Below are 24,481 nucleotides of genomic sequence, written 5' to 3'. Positions count from 1 at the left end.
CACGCCCATTGAATTTGATCGGAAGATAATCGAAGCTTAAGGACGTTGTATGCTTCTACGAGCCGGCAAGCCAGGTGTTTGCACGAGACGCGACTCCAGTCGCGGGGATTCTCAGCGAGCACGTGCGCGGCGGAAGCGTATAGGCGCGCGGTCGTCTCGTGAAAAGTTAATCAATCGGCTAGCCGCCTGTCTGGCGGTGAGACGAGAAATGTGCGAGGCTGAAAGTGTCGCGCGCGTTCCTAGCTACCGAGCAACATTTACTGGCAGCGTATTTGTTAGATAATAGAGAGGAGAGGCCTTGAAGCTTGCAAAAGCTGTACGAAGTCTGCGGAGCCCGTATGTGGCAGCGTGGGATACGTACTACCTGAAAATAGCAACGACACACTTCGCGGTCTGCTGTGCTGACATCGAACATCGCCAGATCGGCGTCGTCGAAGAGACGGAGGTTGGAGGCGTGCCAGGATTCCCTGTCCTCGAGAGTTTGCGGCTCGACCGGCCTCTTCAATTCCCTCGAATTAGTCGTTTCGATGGGCGTCGTCGTCCTCTTCGCGTTTACTCGACGAGAAAATCGGCCGACGATCAATTAAGAGATACGAATGGACGCACCAGAGTCCGGCGACTTTATCCGCGATCACGTGTCGAACGCGAGTTTCTCTTTTACGAAAACACCTACTACCTTCGAATTCGTGGTGGACAGGCCAAGGAGGAGGGAGAGAGAAGGAGACAGGGGTTCCTCGTTGAACCCTCTGCTCGACAGCTCTCCCGCCCCTGACTGTTCGATCGCGACCACCCGCGGGATGCTGTCGACTACCGCATCGAAACGCGTCGAGGAAATCCCTATCCTCTTAATCCCCCTTGGCCGCCCTCACCTAGCCCGCGAACTGGCAGACCTGCGCTTTCCACCAGTGTACTCTCGCGTTTCAGTAATCACGTCCGACCACTTCCATAGACTGACTTTTATCGACCGGGCTCGTGATAAGGAAGGTTCGTGCACTGCGTTTAAAACGAGGCGGTGCGATTTTCTTATTGATATTATTCTGCTTGTATCTTGTTCGTTTATTGATGGAGAAAGAGGAGTTTATTTATTTTTCTATGAACTGTCCATTGTCTAATTGAAGTCTTGAATATCGCAGTGTTGTACGTTTTTATTTCAACAAAAAGATATGTTGACGTTTATACTAGTCTTTTTCTTGTCCTTGCTAAATCACCGAGTTCCTTGGACTTCGTTTTTAATACCTGTGGAATTGTTGGATTTACTGTCTGTTTCCTTTTATGGCTTCCTCTTAACTCTTCGAGTGATTCCTCTTATGTCTTGCGGTTAGTATCGTTCCTGAATATTTCTGTTTGAAAAAATGAATGGCTCGAGGCTTTAATTAGTAACGGCGAGTGGATGACAAGATAAAATTGCTAACGCGCGAAGGATGACCCAGGATGATCGAATCGTCGAAGGTGACGCAAGATTTTGCCAATTGCAGCGTAGGTGAAACGCGACCGTCAACTGCACGTGGGTTTTCACGTGTATTGTTTTGCAATGTTCCAATTACCTCGTGGTATTGAATATCCATATAAATCTTCCACGGTGGATCCTATATCTGACTATCACACGCAAGAATGTCGCTTCGATAAAAGAACGTTCTTTCCAAAATAGTCTTTGAAAGAAAAAAGAGAGGCGTGTGCAGCCTTGTCTCTCCAAGAAATTTACAATTCAGTAGCATACATTACGCATTTATATCTTAAGTCGTTTGAATCAGCAACGAAAATAATATTCTAATTTCCATATTTATAAGGATTATGTATTCTATGGTTATTAAATTTGTTCTAAATTTTATCAATGATAAATTTATCAATGATAAAACGCGGTTCAAGAAACGTACAGAGTGTCGTCGATCGTAATTTATTTGATCTTTATTTCGTATTTGTACACGCCCTTAGCATGCCACATATAATCAATATGATACAGTCCAATGCAGCCAAGGTAGAAGTAAAATACAAAAAATATATATATATATATATTTATATATTTATATTCTACGTCGATAGGTAATATTATTGTTACCACGATGTTATAACGGTGAATATATTATGGATAATAGCTAAGAATATAATACAAAGAAGAGTGCTGGTTACAGTAGGACACGTAATTCGGATTGAACGTGGTGCAATTTATGATTATTCTTCAGCGCTTCTTTGAAATTGCTAAGAGAAACGGTAGCGATCTCTGTTTCTCGAATTTTTCACTCCCTATTGGCAAAAGTTGAAACGATCTTCAAAAATAAAATTCAAAATCACAGCTCTCTTACGATGATCTGTCGAAAGATTTACAAGGGAAAAGTAGCTTGAACGTTCGAGAAATGGGAAAAAATAAAACATAAAAAAGAAAAGTAGAAAGGGGAACGTAAAAAGCTTCTTATAACGTTACGTATGGCTATGCAAAAATATAAGTAAAACACGATAGAAATCTCGATAGAAACGAGGTTTCGATTTGATGTTTCACGTGGAAATCTGCTTACTTTCAATCCGCTTTCAGCGGAAGTACGAGCGTGCACAAATTTAGAGAGACTCGCGATAAACTTGAATATTTCGATTCTAGAACTCTTTAATAATTGGTAGCGTCTCTAAATAATTCATTCGTCAGTTCCGTTTTTCTTAAAAACGCTATCGGTACGTCTACTTTCGCTATCTAATTTATTGCTATCAAGGGAAATGAAAGCCGTCGAACGATAATGAGAGGTTGATACTCGCGTAGAACATGAATAATCCGCAGTGAACCACCCCTTCGAGAATTACAATTTATTCCTTTTAACGATTAGTCAGATTTGAATGTTAAGATCGACCGCTACGCCTCAGATCCCTGACGTTCTTTAAAACATATACTGCTTACACAGCCATACGTTCGATTCGCGACTAAACAATTTCACAGGCATGCTTGTGAGCAATTAAAGCTATTAAAGAGGATTAAACGTTTCACGAGTAATATAATTGTAGATAAAGTTGTTTTTCTTCTCTTCGTAGAATCGGTGTCGTTCGTTGCAAAAAGGATCGGAAGAAGTGATACGGGAAGATAATTCGTTGAAGTCTTTCGAGTTTTCTGAGTTCTTTATTAGAGCGTAGCCGGTAAGCGTTTATGGCAGCTTTATGAGGATGACTGGGGTAGCGACCGTCGTAAAAGTCATCGAAAAGAACCTAACCCAACGGTGAAACAACAATAAGACGAATAAATCCATAATATTAACAATAGAGTGTAGTGATATTAACTAATGTAAATTCAACTGAAGAATAGTAAAGTCCTCCTACGTATTTCTGTATGTGTGTGTGTGTGTGTGTGTGTGTGTACGCGCGCGTGTGTGTATTTGTATATGTGTTCGTGTGTCTCCTCTTTCGATCTCGGGCCAGAAATAAAGAGTGAAAAACAAAGAAATATTATAGGCGGCAGGAGAACGAGTCGGAAAAGAGAATAAAAGGGGGTGTGGTAGAGCGGAGATCAGAGGTGTTCACGTACTAACAATTATCTCGTTCGTCGTCGTTGACAATATTACAATAATAATTGTAGGAGTTTACGGCTCTTCCATTGATCGCCTCGCTGATTGGAATAAAACGCAACTACGTGATATTGTATTGCGGGCTTACGATAGTTAGGTCTCTCTCAGTCGCCTCTCTTTTTCTGCACGACTCCCTGTTAATTAATACTATGTTCTCGTTATAATTTTTACGCTAGTTTTTACCTTTGTCCAGCGCTAAACATTTTTTCGTATTTTCTTTCCTCTCGTTTTGTCGTAAATCGTCTCTCTCCTCTTACACACTCTTGTATTCCACACATACGCGCGTCCTCTTGCTCTCTCACTCTCTCACTCTCTCGCACTCTATCACCCTCTTACGATTTTTCCTCCGTTTCTAATGTTCCACGGTGCAGGACAGCGCGCAAACGTTCCGCAGAAACGATCGTTCGTCGCAAATAGCTACTTCGTTTCGTTTGCGGCTATCCTGCGTTAAAACGACGACTCCCTCGTTCTTATTAAACCTCTCTGTCTATTCGATCATTACGAGGAATCTCTTCGTGTTTTCTTTCCATCCGCTTTTTTTTCATTTTCTATATAATATACTTTATAAAATACATTAGTTTACAAACAACGTGGATTAAGTGCCGACGTCCCGCGGAAGTTATCACAGCTCAGGCTCGATCGTGGAACGGCTCGACTATAAGAACTCCCTATCCCGGATGAAACTAGTGGAAGAACTTTAGCTCAAGAAAAAGAAAGCACATTTTCGTGTGGTTCGTGCACTACCACTCGCATGAACTACTCGATCGATATCGCTTACACTAATTTTCGTTTCTCCCGAACCGGGTGTACGCTTCAGACCTCGATCATAAACGCATGAATTTTCTCGTGATCATTGTTCTCTCACTTTTTCTCATTGTTTCGTTCAATCACGGAAAAATAGTACTAGAAATATCAAGGTAAAACGGGATCGCGTTACGGAGCTGCGCAACCGACTGGCAGAGACGTCGATCGTTAGAACAATAAGACTATCTTATCGTGCTACATACATATTTACAAAGCCTCCGACATAGAGGCACTCTCCCTTCCTTCGATTTTATTTCCATAATCCGGAACGTGCACCAACGCAGGATGCAACGGGAAGGCATTTATTTAAAGGGCAGCACTTTCCCCTTGCTAACTTTCAAATCTTTCTCTACGTTGCTGGACTGAATATTCTACGGTTTAAAATAAATATCTTCGAATTTTTTGTCCGCTAAAAGCACGATCTTCGAACGCGAATACTCGCTCGAAAGAAACTGCGATTGGCAACGATTCGGCTATGATGTCATAGTAAAATCGTAATGGTAGTACACGTTCCGGATGTATCTACAATGAGGCAAGATCCCTTCAACGAATACCCTTTCACCATCCATCGGACCACGGTTGTACCCTACGCTATATCATCCGCTCTTTTATGGTTGCGTCGATACCGAACACGAAGAACGTACAAAGAATCCTGAACGGGTGGTTGCACGATTTGCAAAAATATTTCTCAACTATCTCCTACATTTTTCTTGCACTTTTTTTTTTACTTAATTTTTTCCAAATACTAACTTTTAACGATCGGGGGGAGGGGAGCTAATATCTTTTTTAAGATTTAACGGTAACTGTAACCCTCGCGCGAGGGCAATTGGATGGTATAATTTTCTTCTTCTCTCTTTTTTTTTTTTTTTTACTTTTCTCTAGCTTTTTTTTCTTTTACTGTAGTAGATAAATCTCTAAATCTTCTGCTCTGCTTTGAACGGAAAAAGTCGATATTATCGTTCATAAAATGAGTGAATTTTTGGTGCGGCAAAATGTCGCTATAATATTTTCATCTCTCTATCTAACGAGCACTTCGCGCTGAATTGGACATGGAGACGGGATAATCGGATAAAAGCTACAATTTAACGAGCTTTTGTTGTCGAGTCTAGTCTCTGTAGACCGAAGGGAAAGAAAACGGCCTGGCCGTTGCAGCGACGTTCTTCTTCTACTCTTCTCTCATGCTCGGATCCGGTTAACAACGTACCGGCATCATACGGAATAATAACTCTGTTTAAACGAGAAATAACGAATCGTTACAACGTTAGGATGTTTTCGGACCACAATCTCTTGCGAATCCTCGCCCTCTCGCGTCCCTACGTATCCCTGAAAAAAATTACAACTTCATACTCTGATGAATAGTTTTGACGATGCAAATGAAACGCTAAATACAATGTCGTAGTTGTTAACCTGTTAACCAGCGATGACGGATTAACTCGAATAATTATTTTTAATTAACTGTTTTGAGGCATACAGTGATTCGCGAAAATAGGTGAATTTATACGTTTTATATTTGTATAAAATAATACATTTCGAAACCAATTTGAAGCTACAAAACATTTATTGTAAATATACGCTGCTATAATATTCAGTTTATCAGGGCTGAAATCGAATTCTAATTGAAATTCGTCTTTCTTTATTAATATTTCATTCCATGATCGTAGAAGATCTTAATGGAGGAACGATTCGGTTAACAAGTTAAACTGCGATGATAGAAAATAATAAGAGAAACAAATGAACGTATGCAATTCCTTTAATGCGATAAAAATCTGTGAAAACAGATGACGCGATTTACGTTGAAAGAGCAAATTGCTAAAGTTTAATGTTACCTTAGAATTACTTTTTCCATCAGCATAAACAGACAACCTTCCGAATGATTGGCAGGAAGTAAAGACTTAAAGAGTTCCCTGATAAGAGCCTCGGTCATTCCTGGCGAAGTGCGTTCCGCTGTCTCGAACGCGCTGCGTAGTTCCTCTATCGCGCCACCGTTTTTGCCAATGCCGCTTCCGCCCTCGCCATTATTGTCTCTTGCCGAATATTGATGTTTCCGTTGAAGCTGCATGTTACAATACAAACAACGTATATAGAACAGAGAATAACTTTCTATATTTCTCTGTGCAATCTTTTACAAGCGAAAAGGTAAGTAAAACTCGAGTCTGTTATATTTAAGAGGCTACGCTTTCCTTCCACTTTACTTTAGTTTCACCTATATCTCAAAGAACAACAGGAAACATTCGATGCTCCCTTAGAAGAAACATTTACCTCGGAAAGGAGAGGTAAAACAACACCGGAAAGAGCCGCGCTCCGCGGATGCTTCAGTTCCTGCGAGCTCCTTGGTCTCTGTTTGTCTTCACCGGGCCTATGGTCCACCATAGGTACGACAGGTACATCCGGTTTACTGTTCCTCTTCTCTTTCGCGTTGAATTCCCTTTCCCTGTCTCTGTCCCTATCCCTGTCCCTTTCTCTTTCTCGTCCTTCTCTATCACGTTCCCTATCCCTGCTGTCTCTGCTGTCACGTATCTCCTTCAATTCCCTCAACGAGGAATCCCGATTGAAGTCCCTGTAATCTCGGTCTTCTCGTTTTTCTCGCGTGTCCACGGGCGGCGGTGGCGCAGCCTCGTGCGGTCGGGACTGAAACATACGATTAAATTCCAACGATATTAAAAAACAGTCATCGATCGAAACCACTTCGCCTTGCGTCACACGACGGGATATTGCCTGTCCGCCGTACCTCGTCTACGAGACGCTCTTCCTCTTCGTTCTTTAACTCGTCAGACAATCTTCGCCCGGCTATCGGGTTCGATTGCAGTTTTATGAAACAGAGGACACTCACCGGCGTGTGTTTCGCTTGGCCATCGCGTACAGAATCCCTCGACTCGCTTCTGTAATGATTCAACGTGGAATCTTTCGGTGGAGATCTCGAGGCACCGTTCGCGTGTGGCTTCGTTTGCTGATTGTGATTCGTGGATCTGTGATTCGGCGTGTGTGTGATGGTCAACGAGGTTGGCTGTTCGTCGAGCGGTAGCATAGGCACCACGGATCCTTTCACCCCGTGAGGACCTTTCACGGTCATTATCCATGGCTCGTCCATGTCGCTATCCTGTTTCGACTCCTCCCTGAAATTCATAAAATCGCCGTATTTCCGACTCATGCTTCAGAAGCTGATGGACATATGGAACGAACATACGGACTGCAGTTGTCCGTGCGAATTCAAATTTTCATGAACACAACCTAAGAAATTGAATAATCATCCTTCATCCATCAGTCAGAATAACTGGTTTCAATCGCTTCTTATAAGAATTTTCGTTTTAAATTTCATCGCGTGTTTGTCTCAACACGTTACACGCAGAAATATAATTTTCTTGGTTGAAATACAATTTCTCTCGGCCGCATATCAAACCAGTCAGTTTCATAGAAATAGCTACATCTCAGTTATTGAGTATTAAATATTACACCGAATGCTTTGATTTGTGTGTGTGTGTTTATTTTGCATATTACAATACGAGTTGCGCAGATTTTTCGACGTTTAAATTTCCAACAAATGCATAAACATCCACGGTGTAGCCAATGAGTCATAACTGTCGGACGAAAATGGAAACTTACGAGTCCGAATTTTCGCTCTCCGTTTCGGATTCCTCGCTGCGCTGCGACTTCCACTTTTTGTATCTGTCTATGAGGTCGATCAGGTACGAGTTTTTCTTCGCCTTCCTGATGAACTGGAACTTCAGTAGTTCTTTCGCCGTTGGCCTCTGAATCGCGAGAATAGAGAGAGTAATTATACGGAACAGCGTATGACGAGAATAAGTCTGATTACTGACAGCTGAACCTACTTAGAGACGTAAGCCCAGTACTAGTTCTAACGAACATTCTCTACGAAGTACGTGCTCGTACAGCGAAAATTAGTACAGCGATACGTGCGCGTAGCTTCTGTTGGACGAAGACATCGTCGCTGCATGTGAAAATCAACTCACGTTTTCAGGGTCCTTGTTGAGACAGGCCTCGACGAATTCCTTGAATTGCTTCGTATAATTTCCGGTTAATTGGGGCGGATTGTTCTTCGGTATGAGAAATAGGACCCTCATAGGATGCAGCTCGCTGTTTGGAGGTTCTCCTTTGGCCAATTCGATCGCCGTGATGCCTAGCGACCAAATGTCAGCCTGTGGAATAAGCGTTCTTCGTTTTACGACTCGTCAGGTGTTAATCACGCGATAATGACAACGTGACCGTTCTTTGCATCTTCCAGAAATTGTTCACGAGGACTGTCCAGGTATGGATAACGGGATTCTATGGTTTTTTTTTTTTTTTTTTTTCAAAGGATAACCTGCACTCGTGTTAATTTAATAACCGAGGAGCTTTCTGGCGGAATCTCAAGATAAAAGGAATATCGAATTAAATAAATTGTTGCGTTTCAATACCTAAATTGGTAATTGATAATTGTAACGATCGTGATAATCTTTGTTCTTTTTGTACCAACGAAGTAAAGAGAAATTTCCATGTAATTAATTTTTAATAATTTGAAACCTCTTTTAAAAAGCCCCTAAATTGATTTCTTTTTGTTTTACTATTGAAACGAATGTTATAAGAATTGCTGGGTCTTCGGTATATGGCTTTTTTTTTGTACACAGAGCGTGTGCGGATAGAAAGGAGGTAGATTAAAGTCTGCAAGAGAGGCTGCGAAGAGGTAAACAAGGTAACCACGTTGAACCCAGGGATGGAAAGTCAGAGGCAGGTAATAAAATTAAATCTCCTGGGATACGTGACCGGACTGTAGCCTGCGAGCAATGGCCTCGAGTAGGAGAAACAGCGAAGATGAAAAATATTCAGAATTCCCGGGAATATTATCGCTCTCCGTGGTTTTGCATGATTACCTTCGAATCGTACGAAGCCTGCTTGATGACTTCCGGTGCCATCCAGAATGGCGTTCCGACGAAAGTGTTACGTTTACTGGTCGTATTGGTCAACTGTCCAGCCACACCAAAGTCGGCCAGCTTCACGTCGCCCATTTCGCTTAACAAAACGTTTGCAGCTGAAAGACAAACAATAATAATTATAGTCAGAAACAGAAATAAATATATTTTACGTTCTTCTAGGCTTTGGAAAAATCTTGAAAAATTCTTAGAAACGAGTCTCTATGATCGGTTTGTAAGATGTTTCAAAATAAATGCAACTTTGCTTCGGAGAGAGAGCATAGATTTAAAGACGCGTGAAAATCACGCAGAAATTCTACAAAAATTCAATGAACTCGTTGCTTCCAAGTACGTGGCTTGAAGTTACAAAATTTTCATTTGCAATTATCCTGCGACAATCAAAATTATTATCCTGTTCGAGTCACGAAAGATACCACTGTACTATTTCAAGCTTAAACCCATTAATTGCCTTTTTCGTCTAGTTGTCTTTTCTATTTGACAAGTAAATGCACCTTTAATATCGCGATGAAGCTTTCGTTCGCTGTGAAGATAGTCCAGTCCTTTGAGCACTTCACGCAATATCACCGCGATATGCATTTCCTCGAAGTTACCGGCCTTCATCAAGTCCAGGGCCGAGCCGCCACCCAAGTACTCCATAATAATCCATAGTTTCGTTCCCTGCAAACAGAGAAAGATCCACTTTGTACGAAACGTTCATGGCTCTTTGTGTCTGGGAACTTTGTCAGTCAGTCTTAACCGCGAGGTTGTTAGCCAATCTTTCTTCTCGATACGCTAACGCAAGGCAGGGCAGATTACAAGACGATTGACTCATGAAAATATTTCAACAGTTATCGTAGGAAACTTCAATGTTTATATTTTATAAGTCACGTGAAACACTTTGCATTAGCATCGCAATGAGACACGACTGTCACGATTATATTCGGTTGGCAACTAAATGATTGCGGATTTTTTCAATACCACTTAATGACAAAATCCGCAATCACTTAGTTGCCAAACCAATATTTGTCAATTTGAAAGCAGAATCAGAAATGTATAGAAAAATTACGAGACATTTATTGCAAACATATATGTATAGTAAAAGAATCGTTTAAATTTCCCATAAATGTACGAAACTCAACTAAATCAACAACTAAAATTATTCGTCCTTCGAAAACTAATCGCGTTAAGATGGCAAAAATTTAGGAGTCATGCACGCTATTTGCAAACGATGTATCATCATTAGTAACGTTAATTTTTGTTGCTGTAACGTGTCGTGTCGGTGAATACCGCGCCTTCATCGATAATTATACCCGACATCGATATCCAATCCACTGTGCTTCTAGGCTTGTGCACCGGTGTAAGGATGATTCATCGGTTATCCGATAATCGCATCTTCGTAATCGACAGATTAATCACTGGCTTGCACAAGGATGTTCAAGATTCGCGCTCTTTGGTCACCGGCTTGTGAAGGAATCATTAAGCAAGCGGGGATCGAGATACCGAGGACAGGATGATGACTCGGTTATATAGCCGTGCTCCATCATCTCCGTGCGATGGAAAAATGATAGTCAAGGTAACCACGTGGAGGAGACAAATAAACGGTTCGGTAGATTCATCGATGATGGATCAATGTAATCTTTCACAGCTGGACTGGTTAAACCCTGATATAGACTGTCGTTGAAGTATCGAGCGAAAAACCCTGTTGTTCAGCCCGAATATACTGGTAAAAGATTGCTATATCCGTGCATTAGGACAGCTGGTGTAATTTGACCAGAAGATTCGTCGAAACGATCCATAAATTGTGCACTTTATTTCATAATTATCGTCGGCCAATTTTTAATTAACTAGAGTTTATTGTTCGTTGATTTCATAAAAAGATAATATCTATTTGCTTTTAGCCATTTCTTATAATAGTTTGCGTTATCTATATTATAAATATACTGAAGAACGTAGTGTGAACATTGAAATTGACACAGGCAATCGATATAATCTGAGAAAATATTTTATGTTCATAACCCATAACTGATTTATATTACGGTATTGACAATACAGGCCATATATATAAAATAACAAATAACACTTACGAACGAGAATATATTACAATACTATATATATTTTTAATTTTATGTTTATATCCCATAACTGATAACGATTTATATTACGGTATTGACAACACAGGCCATATATATAAAACAACAAATAACACTTACGAACGAGAATATATTACAATATTATATATATTTTTAATTTTATGTTTATATCCCATAACTGATAACGATTTATATTACGGTATTGACAACACAGGCCATATATATAAAACAACAAATAACACTTACGAACGAGAATATATTACAATATTATATATATTTTTAATTTTATGTTTATATCCCATAACTGATAACGATTTATATTACAGTATTGACAACACAGGCCATATATATAAAACAACAAATAACACTTACGAACGAGAATATATTACAATACTATATATATTTTTAATTTTATGTTTATATCCCATAACTGATAACGATTTATATTACGGTATTGACAACACAAGCTATATATATAAAATAACAAATAACACTTAGGAACGAGAATATATTACAATAACATGAAAAAGATTTGCGAATGGAAATTCATTACAAGCCTAGCCAAAGGAGAAGCATAGAGCTGATAAATCAACCGGTGAAAAAGAAGCGCGAAGCGCTAACGTCTCGCTAGAGTACTTCTGAAGATTTCTCGATCGTGTTCTGGTCGTCACGAACTGCGACGAGGTTGATGGCAACCGACACTTTATGGGGTATAATTTTCACGTAGTAAGCACGGAGTGTCCAGTTCGACCAGAGGCTCTACATTCATGGGACGGGGTGAGCCCATAAAATGGCACCATTTATCATCGTCCTACGGTCAAGAGGCGCAACGCGGCCACGGTTGCGTTTATATTCTCATGTAGATCCGCGTCAACGTAGGTGGCCACGGTTCGCGAGGGTTCGTTCAACTTGGTTTTCAACCAGGCCACATCTTCAGACGTAAAACGAGGGGTTGCTAAATCATTCCCCTATCCAGCAGACACTTCTTCCTCTCGTACGTATTCGCCTGCAGAACCGAAAAGGGGTTGGCATGGTAAATGCGAGGTACGAAGGAAGCTGTTACGAAGCTTTTCTTCGATTTCATTTTGCCACCCGGTTTGTACTCTTGTTCTTTTTACGCCTAAGGATTTCGCCAGAACGTCACGCGTGCCTCCTCGTAGAGGGTTAGGAAGAAACGTTGCTTTTCAATTTCCCTTTCTCTTCTTCTTACGATTGTCTACGAGGCAGAATATGCCGCTTTCACTTGGTGTTTGCAAGTGTCATCAAGGTGGATTTAATTAAGGATCATAAAGTGGAGATTAATTACGGTCCCGATAAAAGCGTGAAGCACCGACCAGATAAAATGGCACGGTTCGAAGGAGTACTAGGTCTTCTCGTTCGAGAAAGTAGCGACGAATCGTATTCTTGTCCTTTTACGCGTGTGCGTCGCGTTAAGATTAGGAAGAAACGTTACGTTTCGATCTTCTCTTCTTTTTGTCGTATTTGTTATTCTCTACAAAGACGACGTTTTTACTTTCGCCTGGTGTTTAGCGAACGAGTCAGCAAGTTGGTTTTAATTAAGGAACGCGGAGTCGAGATTAAACACGGTCCTAATAAAAGCGTCAACTACTTTCCAAGTGAAACAGCTCGGTTTTAAGGGGCACCACGTAAGTTGGCTCGTTCGGCGAAGTTGCGATCATCCGTCAGCGTTTTCAGTTTATTTCAGACGGACTAGCAGAGGGAACGATGAAAGCTGCCACCCAATAAACCGGCAATGGGCGATTAAAACAAAATAGAACGTTAATGCTATAGTTGCCCGTGGCGTTTTTCATTGGTCGTTTTCACTTGACGCGGTTATTCTCGCGATTCTTTCGCCTCGCGGATAGAGATACTCGTTGAACGAGGGAAACGAAAGAAGAAGGAAACACTGCTTTTCAGTTTAATGAATGTCGCCTGGCGTTAAAAACAGCCGCGTCACGAGTGTATGTCACGTCTGGAACGCCGCGTTCAGACGCTCTCGAGAAACGCTGTTGGTGCTCGCGAGCAAAAACAAAAAAGAAGCCGTCACCTGATAATGAACGAATTTGTCAAGTTTAATCCATCGTGATAGCCCTCTGTCGAATCTGCGCGACGATTAAAATATGTCCGTGGAAAGGCTGTTACAGTGATTACGCGTTGGAACTTTCAACTTCCACGATGAATATCTTCGTTTTGATCTGACTAGGTTGTCGAAAAATTATTAAATATACAGGGTGGTTGGTAGCTGGTGGTACAAGCGGAAAGGGGGTGATTCTACGCGAAAAAAGAAGTCGAAAATATAGAATAAAATTTTTTTTTTTTTAATTTTTCCATCGAGACAACGATGTACAGTGAGATCCGTTATAACGAGACGTGATAAAGTGCACGCGCACCGAGCGAAAATTCAAAGTCGATTTTCTCGAAAACGAAGCCTCAAAAGAAAAATTTTTATTCTATATTTTCGACTTCTTTTTTCACGTAGAATCACCCCCTTTCCGCTTGTATCACCAGTTACCAACCACCCTGTATATATATATAGAAAATAAATTAAAGTATGGTTAGAAGTTGAAAGTTACTTTTCTACTTCAAATCTACGCTGCAAGTATCTTACAATTTCTGACGAGCGGTGGCGAGGAATTAACGCGAACGTGTTGCGAGTCAACTGGTATGCAAATTCTTGTCGCGAGAGAACGATCGGACTGCTTTTGAATCGTGTAGAGCAGGCACGCTCGAACAGCAGCTGTCGGAGGGTGTACAAGCTGAAACAGACGCAACAAAAAGCAAATATTGCGCGATTTCCAGTCTGTCACATCGGTGAATGGGAAGTACGAGTGAGAGCAGGCCGCTTGCAAAAGCGGAGTGTCGCTATGAAGAAGCAAAAGAACACCGGACGAACGTGTGATTAATGGCCGATTTTGCTTCTCTCTATCGCGCGTGTCCTTTTGTTCCTGCGTTTTACAAAAAGGGCAGGCGTGCCGGTGGCAGTGATGAACGATGCGACGGGATTAATCTTCGCGTGCGCGATATTCGAGACCAATGTGCTTTCCTTCATTGGCTTATTTCGTTGGTCCCACCGGAAGATATAAATAATCGCCGATACTCCAGATGGTCTCTCAATTTTTTCACGCCCTTTTTCACATATCCGCGAAAACGTTTCTTTCCTTTGCGCCTTGCACGGTCGAAGTAAATTATCAGGTGGCAATATCGTAAATAGATTGAACGTTTATGTAAATTTATATTTTTATGTACATAGTCGGTCAGTCAGAGTTAGTAGGATCTATGCAGAGATTCCTTTTAATCGTTAATTATGAAAACAACATACAATTAAAATAAGATTATATAACGCTGACGATCTGTGACACTTTTTTTAAACAAAAATTCAAAGGCAAGCTTATTACGCGACCTAGTATTAGCGTAATTTTTGTAAATCACAAGTTACATGTCACTGACGCCGATTAATTCTCTTGCGTAACAGTAACAAGTTTGACAATGAGACGAGCAAATTTCCACAATTTCATTTTACACTAATAAGCCATCCGATCGTGCTATTCCATGTAAAACAGTAAATCCTTTGTATCGCTCTCTTAATTCATTTACATTTTCCATGAAGTAAGGTTTTCATTTCTTACGATGTTAATTGCTCTGTTTCTCTTCTGTACATATTTCTGTCATTTTTCTTCCTGGCCTTGAGCTATTTTTTTTTACTCCTCCTTTGACGTTCTTGCGCTGGTATTATCACTGGAATTCCATTTTTTTTGTGGTATTCTCGCGTTATATTTTACCAGAGGACTTCTTTTCCTCTTGCAAAATTGGATCTATATTGTTCCTTCAAAAATCTCCATGGTAGCAAGATTGGTCTCTGAACGTGGAAATTTCTCAAAGCCAGAATTTCATCACGGTGGAATTCTAGGAAAATGCTGTTGAATAAAAGTCGCTGGCTGACATTTCTTATCATTGATCTGGAAGAATATTGCTCGTGGAAGCAATTGGGGCTGACAGGACACTCGCAAAAATATCGCTTAATCGTAAATGGTGTCGCTGCGTGATGCTGTAACGTACAGTGATTTGCCATGCAATTAGTTTCATGTAGAAAAGTTTCATTTCTTTTTAACCGCTACGCTATATCGTAAATAACAAATTATTTCTTAGCTGTCCTCGTATCTCTTAATTTTACTAGCAAACTGAACGATACTAAGAGTCATCCTGATGGTTGCAAAATCCTAACACCATTTGGGTGCTCCTGACTCGATGACCACAAGTTATCGTATAGAATCTTACTATATTCTGAAAACCAACGTGGCAAATGTACAATGTACAATTTTTGCATAAGAAGTACAGGCAGAAGAGCGGAGGAAGAAAAGAGAAAACTAACTGCGAACTCGATAACGATCGATAACAGCCGGTACTCGACCGAGAGTGAAAACGAATAATTTCAATGGGCCGAACGGCGGACAATTAGCGATAATTGCTAGGAAAAAAGGGGGACGGGCGTGAGCCATAGCTAAATAGAAATTCGTGGTTGTTTAGAGTAGGCGCGGCGATGCTTGGCTTATTTTTGGATCGTCGTCAAATCAGGCAAATCGGAGCCATTAGAAAATTGGTCGACTAATAATAGAGGTTTGGTTGCGAGGAACAGCAGCGTGTTACATAAAGTCATCTGCCTGAATGCGAGCAAGCCTTTTTCCGGGACTCTACTCTCGTCCATAATTGAGTTTCTCAGAAGTCAAATTGATCAACACCGTATTTTGAAGTAATAAGTAGGCATCAAATACGCTATACACTGAAGATATTACTACTATTACTGAGGCCCCAATATTTAGATCTGCAGATGATACACATACAACTTATTGAACTTTTGAACTTATTGAAGCAGGTATACCTCGTAGCATCGTTGTGGGGCCAGTACTATACACGCTATACACTGAAGATATTACTACTATTACTGAGGCCCCAATATTTAGATCTGCAGATGCTACACATACAACTTATAGAAGTAGGCTTATACACCGAGTATCGTCGGTGGTATCGTATGGTAAATATATCATGTGCTTGAGATGGTTATTTATGTCGCTAATTTTCTTGCTAGATACATGTTTACATAACTCGTAACTTCTGTACGTATTACCAGATTGTTTCGTGTTTCGAGTTTGATGTATATTGATTGTAATAGTTGTGTCTCGTTGCAGTTGTAATGAAATTTCTAAGTGTTTCGTGTAAACGTAAATATGAAAATTATAGCGTTCGATGATACGGGCGTAGACGTGCTACAGTGAGCGTGTATTTAATTAATTAAAACGTATCGGTTAAATACGTTTTTGACGTATGTAGCAAATCCCACTTTTAAAAGGAAGCAACTGACTGTTATCCTTATCGATTATCCGCTTAACCCATATACGCCATCCTCTGCATAAAATTCTGCTTAAAACGGAAAACGGAGCGAACAGAGGAGGACAGAAGCGAAACGATACTTTTCTTAAACGAGCGTAAGAACGAGACGATCGATATTTAAAAAAAAAAAAAAAAAAAAAAACGCAAGGACGAGCGGGTCGTAATTTGGTTGAAAGGCCGGCAATTTACCGTTCGAGGCTGAACGGCCGCGTAATAAGCGTCCAATTAGATTTATTCATTCATAAAATCTGAGATGCTCGTCGCAGTCTGAGCCTAGCGTAAGTACGCGCCACGGAGAATCGGCTTTTGTTCGAGAAACAATGAACCGAGCATAATGGAGAAGAAAGGCGCCAGCGGGGAATGCAGCAGCAGGATCCTCGACGCCTGGATGCTGTCTCGATGTACGAATCGCGTGAACTTGCCGCGGCATTCCCTTCCAGTCGATTACAAGACACAGAAAAATGAATTTCCCGACTAGGGGAGCAATGAATTATTTTCCAAGAAAAGACAGAGGATTGTAGTGGAGAAGAGGGAAAGCCCGAGAGCTACAGCGGTATGAAGCGGGAACAATTAAATCGAATAACCGAGGGTACGAGAACTCGAAAAATCCTTGATTGTTAATCCGCGCCGTTTTGCAATTGCTCGCGGGGAAGGAACGCGAGAATGCATTAAATAACGACTCCCCGAAAAGACGGGAATAATGCTGAACAGCATTCACAGACCGAACCAACACACAGCCGCTGGAGGACAATAATAATCCGACGAGACAGAAAGAGAGAGAAACGAGGAGAGAAGCGATGGAAAAAGAGGCAAGGAAGAAAATCACGACGAGACGCCCCTCATCAACCTCGATGCATCCGGATTGAGAAACGTTAAAGGAGTGTCGCCGAAGTATGATGACTGTTATTGCTCGCCTCGACCTGCCTATAGCGTCGAAATATGTCTCTCGAACGTTTTTCTCACGAGCCTGTGGAAAATGCTGCATCCCAAGTCTTTCTTTCTCTCTCTCTCTTTCTCTGTCTCTCGCTCTCTCTCCCAGTCTCGTTTGCGATTTCGAAACCAGACGGAACGCGTCACGGCTCGGCAACGAGAAAAACTCACGGCTACGCCCGTAAACCGGGGAAAAATACTGCCTTTCATTTAGCTGCTGCCTTTCTTCACCTCGCCCACACGACTACCTGAATTAACCCTTAGTCCATTAGACTGATGGAGATGGTTGAAATCGATATTGGCGAGGTAGTCTTGGAGAGAAAACTGTAGATGAAAAATGTATCCAACTGGAGAAAGCAAGAAAGCAGAAGCAGATTTGTAGGATGACAACTGCCGTTTATCAGTTTGATCGACGCGTAAAACGTGTAAAACGTACGAGCTACTAACTCGTCCACGATCTGCAGTTCTTTCGTTTTCCAGATTGTGAATATAATTCGCGAGGTACACGCTTATCAATGATACGCGCATGTTTGTGCAAATCCATGTTTTTTATGAACAGAACAAAACCTGAATGAGAATAATTGTCGTTCTCTAAGTACTACGAGTATTTGTATTTTACATAGGACAATTTCTCCATCTTCGTACATAATGTATATCCTGTAGATTTAAAATCTTTCGAGAATGTATAAATATACCTGGTCCACTTGTTATCGTTTGATATAAACAGCTAAATAATTCCATTTGTATATACGAGTACTCGTAAAACATTCTGCAGGAAAGTAATTTTAAAGATTACCAGATGATCTTAAGTTTTAATTGAATTACGTAGCGCGTCTTGTCCATGGTCGGTACGAAATAAATATCGCATGAATGAGTTACTAACAGTGTCTAAACCGAGCAAGATCGAGTAATGGAGAAAAGAGATCCAGAGAGGTACAGACACATCCGTTATACGATAACATCAGACTCGTACACTCCTGTTCATAAATATTACGACACCTGCTGGATTCATACGAAACACGACAATTAACCGGTATTACGAAGGAAATGATTAATCGACCAGAATGTTGTATTCATACAAGCAAGCGATACAATAAAAGTAACAATTTGTTGAAATTATTAGAAATAATAACACCAACCTGGTAAACTATAGTATCTAACTAAATTTTCTAATTTAAATCGTAGTTAGTAAAACTCTAGATTAATTAGGTCGGTCCAATCTTTTTAATCATATGCATAAAAATATAAATTTGCATAAACACCCGTTTACTTGTAATCGTCGCGGCGAGCAACATGAGCAACTCCAGATTTCCTGTTTTAAAATCTACCACAGGCAAATATACACGTTAGTCGACATTAAATGACTACGAACAAAATCAATATAACACAATCTTTTTTGAATTCTGCATCAAGATTATAGCATACTTAACATCATCGTATAAACGTGAAATATGATGTGATGGAAAGGCGTCACCAGCGAGAGAATTAAGATTTCATAAGCGTGCTGATACTTATACTATGATACTATCGGTGATAAAACGGTGATGTATATGTCCACGTAGGCGCCACGCATACTTGCTTCTTTGGCCAACAATTATAGCGAATGTGTCATTAATTCTCCATATACCCTTAACGGATTGAAAGGGTGGAAAGAAGAAGAAGAAGAAGAAGGAAAAAGGAAGGTAGAAGATAAGAAAAAATTGGAAAGGGAGAATCTTTTGGTGCGAACGAGCGAAAGTGGGGGACAGTGGAAAATGAAATCTCGTAGGCGAGCGTGAAGAAATCTGCGGAAGAGGCCGATGCTTTTGTTCGAGCTCTCGCATCTCTTTCCGTGGCATCGATGGAGAATAGGTATCGAGAATGAGATTGCGGAGGATGGAGGATCCTTTTGTGCGCGCGGCTGTGATTAATGGCGGCACAATAGCCGCGTGCCGTGGGATATAATCGTACGCGACACACGGAACGAGGATCGGTTTAACGCCGTTATTACCGCGACACGCTGAGCAATTCAAAAAAAAAAAAAAAGAGAGAGAGAGAAAAGAAAGATAAAAAGGAGAAAGATCGATATTATCAAAGACATACCTAGCGTCTGACGTAATCTTTTCCTGATACTCGACAATCCTACGGGATCCTCCGTCTAACGCGTCTTATTTCGCTCGGCGATTGGCAAACTGTAAAATGGCAGATTCGCGCTGGGAAAGAGGGATTGGTCGCTGGCTTCGATTATTATAGGATTAGAGATGGAAATTCTTATCTGTTATCTGCACGAATGGTGAGAAATTCCTTTCTTTATATAATACGTTTTTAAAGGGGATACAGCTTTACGAGGTGAAGAATTGATTCGTTTTACCAGCTTATTTAAATGCTTATAAGGGGAACATAGCGTAGGAATATAGAATGAAGCGTAGATTTTGCGAAAGCTTCGTTAGAAATTTGTTATCAGCACTGTTGGTACGGTAACTGTGTCAATTTCCAATAATTTTGGTTAATTAATTTGCAGGTCATATTCACTCGTGTGTAACTTCGCCAATTTGTTTTAGATAACATATCATGCGTGTATGCTCTTTGTGATAAAAAAAGATTAATAAAATTGGTTCATCGGATAACGTCTACAAGATAAATTTCTAAAAGAACTCCATTCCTTCGTATGCTTAAAGCTATTGTAACTATGCATATCCCTTTTTAACTGTATTATAATGCACTCACACGTCTGTGACATATATGGACGTAGATTATTTTTAATCTAGGCCAGCAGTTCTTAACCTATGGTCCACGGAATCATACAAAGTTCTCACACATATGCAACTTACTATTTCGTTATTCGAATAAAAATGTTCAGTATGTATATATTTATTTCATCTGTCTATTTATATTCATACTTGTATTTACATTTATTTTATTTACTCTCTTCTTTCCAACAAAATCGTCAGTAAGCGGTGGACGTGTGTTTCAATTAAACATATTTGGCACATTGCCGATTTAAATTTTGAGTCAAGTCCCGGGAGACCGCGACAACAAAATATCGTTTAAACGAGATCAAACAAAATGTTAAGAACCGCTGGTCCAGGTGATCATTTTATTCACTGATTTTCGCATAAGCTACGATATTTTACGTTAAAATATACTAACATATAATATCCGACATTTGCTTTCTATCATACGAGAATTTAATCACGTTGATTAATATTCCAGGGAAAGTTCTACGTATCAAGAGCCTAATCTCTTAATCTCAAGCATCGACCCTCGATGATACGAGTAATTCAGATGCATTAGAATGACGTAAGAACGATTAAGATCGCGCTCTTGATGACAATGAAGAGTAAACCAAGGCGATCATTATTCAGCATTTTAGAGACGAAACTGGAACGTTAATTGCAAGACAACGGTAGAAACAAGTTTACAAGTCGATTTCCCACTGGAAGATCGGGAAACGAGGAAGCAGATTAGAGGGAGGGGCGGGGGTTCTGCTCGTTTCCGGGTTCGAGGAGCGGAAAATTAAGATGATTACCTATGAAATGAAGCGATGTCTGATATTAAGCTCTTGGAGGGAAGGAACTTTCCTTAATGACCGCGCAAAACGGTCATTAGCAATCGTTAATTACCCATCCGATTGTCCGCAGTTCGGTAGAAATATGCCCACGGCAACGAGATAAGATCTTCGATCGAACAGCGCTTAGACTGCAGATATCGACTCTCGCTACGTCCGACAGTTTCAGGAAATTAAATTCTTTTTCCTTTTTCAGTCGCGAAATTAATTTTGTTAATTCCATGTACAACTCCACGAATAACTGCTTCGACATGTAATACTATTCCTTTGATATAATTGAAAACGTTAAATTTGGAAAATAAATTAATATCCATTCAATATGAATCCAAGAAAGGTCCTAACTTTTCGCTGCGTAATTATTTATAAAAGAAATTCTCACGCTTTATGAAACTTCCGTCTTCTCCAAGTAACACGATGCCCCTTTATTGCTCAGGAAGTCATAAACTGACGAAAGTTATTCAACCATTTCTATACGCGTGTACGTAGATTTTTATTTATCGAAGAAACTTAATGGACCGTGAAATCTTGCGTTTCGTAAGATTCTCGACACGCAGATCGCGACACGGTGCGATTAAGTTCGCTGCGCTTATTACATCGACCAATAAACGGTACTATGTGTAGAGCTTATACGGCGATCGAACGTGCGCAGCTTCCCTGTCGAACTTACATTTCGTCGTTCGCGTAAAAATTCACGGAAGTTGAATTTCCATCTGTCTCGAGATATTTTTATATCCGGAATTTTATCGAGAAAAATCATAGAATTGAATTTAAGGTACAAATAAAGGGACACGGTGTAACGTTAGAACCGTGTCACTGGATGCAATTTTATTCCGCGATGCTTTCGAACGAGCACGGTGAAGCGGCCGCAGGAAGCGGAAGCGTCTATGCGACACTGTCCAGCCGGAAGCGATGGTTAACCGACCGTCAAGCCCTTGCCATTCTTCGCGTATGAAAAATGATGGGGGGCGTGTTGGTCGAGTGTCCGTAATAGCGTAACCCACGAAAAAGGGGTTCTTTCTCGTTACACCTCCGAAAATATTGTGAAAATTCATCGAATCGGAACGGTGGCAGAAAGGCGTGGCTCGTGGTGGATTTTTCGTCCATGGTAACCCGCAATTCGCCGGTTACAGGCTCTTTTTACGTTCGACACACACGTGAACCTGATCACGGTAATTTGTTCTCCGGTGCACACGCATCAACAGACTCCGATTAACCAAAGTACCTATGTAAAACAGCTCTGCCTCGCGTCCTCTTTCTTTTTTTTTTTTTCCAGTCACGAGACACGTGTGTCGAATCGCTATACGTTTATCCATGCGGAAATAAAAATTTGTAATGATACGTTACAGTTAATATCGTCGGTTTTCTCCAAGAATGATGCTCATTTGTTTGAGTTAGTTGGAAAAATTGTCAATTATTGATTTGGAGGTGGAATTATTTTCTAGGTCTATCGAGTCGTAAGTAGCTAATGAAACGATATCATTTAATACGAGAAGACAATTCACGAAACTTCATTAGAAACGAATGTCCCATTGAGAATTCGAGGGGATTAAAAGACGAGGAGCTTACCTTGAGATAGGACCCGTAATACTTGGTGACGTATGGACTGTCACATTGTGACAGCACCATGATCTCCTGCTGTATATCTTCGATCTCATCCTCTGCCTCTTCGAGATCGATGATCTTGATGGCAACAACCTGCTGGGTCCTATTGTCGATGCCTTTGAACACCTCACCGAAACTACCCTTCCCAATTCGTTCTTGTTTCGTGAATATCAGCTCGGGGTCCACCTTCTGCAACAGAAATAACATTGTCTCGCTTAATTGGAGAATTCGCTGGAACGAAGGATTTAACAAAGTTTACCAGGGCGCGGCTTTTTAACAAATTTCGCGGAGGATCGGGACACCGTAATAGTGAAAGTTTTAACAGACTTTACGGACGTCTGGCTTTGCGATTGCGGTACTTTTAGCAAATTTCGCAACGACTTGCGATCGCTAATACTTCGCGTTTTGGCAAGCTGCTCGAAATTCCGGGACGATACGGCGGCGAAAGTTTTAACGAATTAAAAGAAATCGGCTAGAGCGCCGCGATATTCGCTGGCAAAGTGACGTTACTTTGATTCGAGCTTACGTCTTTGAAAATCATACAAGCGAAATATGATAAGTTTGTTTCTTACGACTTTACGATTTCCATGTTACTTGGCGAATAAACGGGAATGTTTTAATAAATTTGGAATCAAGATTTGGATTTTGTGTGTCTTACATCCTTACGGAAGCGGAGAGCGCAATTTCGAAACGCTTCGCACCTCGAGGGAATTCTTTTGATCATCGTAGAGATGAAATTAAACCACCGACATGATTCTTTGACTGGCCTTCAACTTCGTCGATAGAATCTTGACAGTTGGATCTCGTTACAACGAATAATATATTCGTAGAAGGTTTCTACGAGCGTCGAAATACTCTCGCGAGCTACAGTGGTCGAATAGCCTAGCCTTGTACTCATCATTCGTGTCGTAACTACGTAATTAGAAAATTATACAGTGCACTAAAAGTCACGAAGAACCGAGCTACTCATATGCAAATTTACGACGTAACGATCTTTACATCACGCTGCATTATAGTGTTAAAAAAAGACAAAACGCGAATACTTTAGAGGAAGTCGCCTATAAAATTCTTCACATTGTTTTACGTTACGAGGTGTTCAAATTCTACGACATAGAAGACGTCGAGTGGCCTGGGGATAAAATTACGTCGAACATCGTTCCCTCGAGGATTAAAGATTCACAGAGAAGATCCACGTACGACTTTCTTCAACTATACGTCCTTCGATTGCTAAAGAATGCGGTTACGTGTCGGTGAGAAATGCAGTTCTCCTTGGCTCCTTTCTAACTGATGACACGCGATGTCACAGTAGATAGCAGAGAAATGTGTAGTATACCACATATCGATTGACTAAATACATAATCCGTTGATTCGATTTGACGCCACGTAATCTTCTATAGATATCCTGGTCGCTGAATTAGTATCACATACGATCTTACTTTCTGCTATTCGACAGCGTAACGCGAGGATGAGAATCGATGAGCCATCCTTTCAATCTATGTGAAATGAATCATTCGTAGGTTTTTCTCTATTACGAAACTGGTATTGCTATTGAATATCATTGTGTTTGAAATGAGTGCACGTACGACAGAAATCGAAGCATTTTTATAGTAAAGTATCTTTATATTACCAGCGATAGTAATATGGCTAATAATACGGGCAATATATACGAGTAGAACGACC

The 24,481-nt window shown here is 40.7% G+C and overlaps 2 protein-coding genes across 6 annotated transcripts in view; both read right to left on the bottom strand.

Annotated features, from left to right (window-relative positions):
• LOC138185517 (uncharacterized) overlaps positions 1-832 on the bottom strand; it is a 41,618-nt gene extending 40,786 nt beyond the window's left edge. The window contains exon 1 of one of the 2 annotated variants that reach the window (XM_069124520.1): positions 362-832. The gene's annotated coding sequence lies outside the window, so the exon portion shown is untranslated. The remainder of the gene's footprint in view (positions 1-361) is intronic. The other variant, XM_069124521.1, reaches the window with a different exon arrangement.
• Positions 833-3,077: 2,245 nt separating this feature from the next.
• The window catches only part of GckIII (Germinal centre kinase III), a 115,558-nt gene continuing 94,154 nt past the window's right edge, over positions 3,078-24,481 (bottom strand). For all 4 annotated transcript variants that reach the window (XM_069124526.1, XM_069124527.1, XM_069124525.1 and 1 more), the window contains 9 exons: positions 22,766-22,990; positions 9,760-9,925; positions 9,209-9,366; positions 8,312-8,497; positions 7,944-8,089; positions 7,174-7,456; positions 6,603-6,971; positions 6,170-6,396; positions 3,078-5,666 (listed from right to left, as the gene is read on the bottom strand). In XM_069124526.1, coding sequence (XP_068980627.1) covers positions 5,657-5,666; positions 6,170-6,396; positions 6,603-6,971; positions 7,174-7,456; positions 7,944-8,089; positions 8,312-8,497; positions 9,209-9,366; positions 9,760-9,925; positions 22,766-22,990 — 1,770 coding nt within the window. In that variant the 3' untranslated portion in view covers positions 3,078-5,656. The remainder of the gene's footprint in view (positions 5,667-6,169; positions 6,397-6,602; positions 6,972-7,173; positions 7,457-7,943; positions 8,090-8,311; positions 8,498-9,208; positions 9,367-9,759; positions 9,926-22,765; positions 22,991-24,481) is intronic.

The sequence above is a fragment of the Bombus flavifrons genome, chromosome 12 (assembly GCF_040668555.2).
Source record: "Bombus flavifrons isolate JBK064 chromosome 12, iyBomFlav1_principal, whole genome shotgun sequence".
Classification (NCBI taxonomy): domain Eukaryota; kingdom Metazoa; phylum Arthropoda; class Insecta; order Hymenoptera; family Apidae; genus Bombus; species Bombus flavifrons.
The sequence above is the reverse complement of the archived record's forward strand: the minus strand, read 5'-3'. Positions and strand labels throughout refer to the sequence as shown.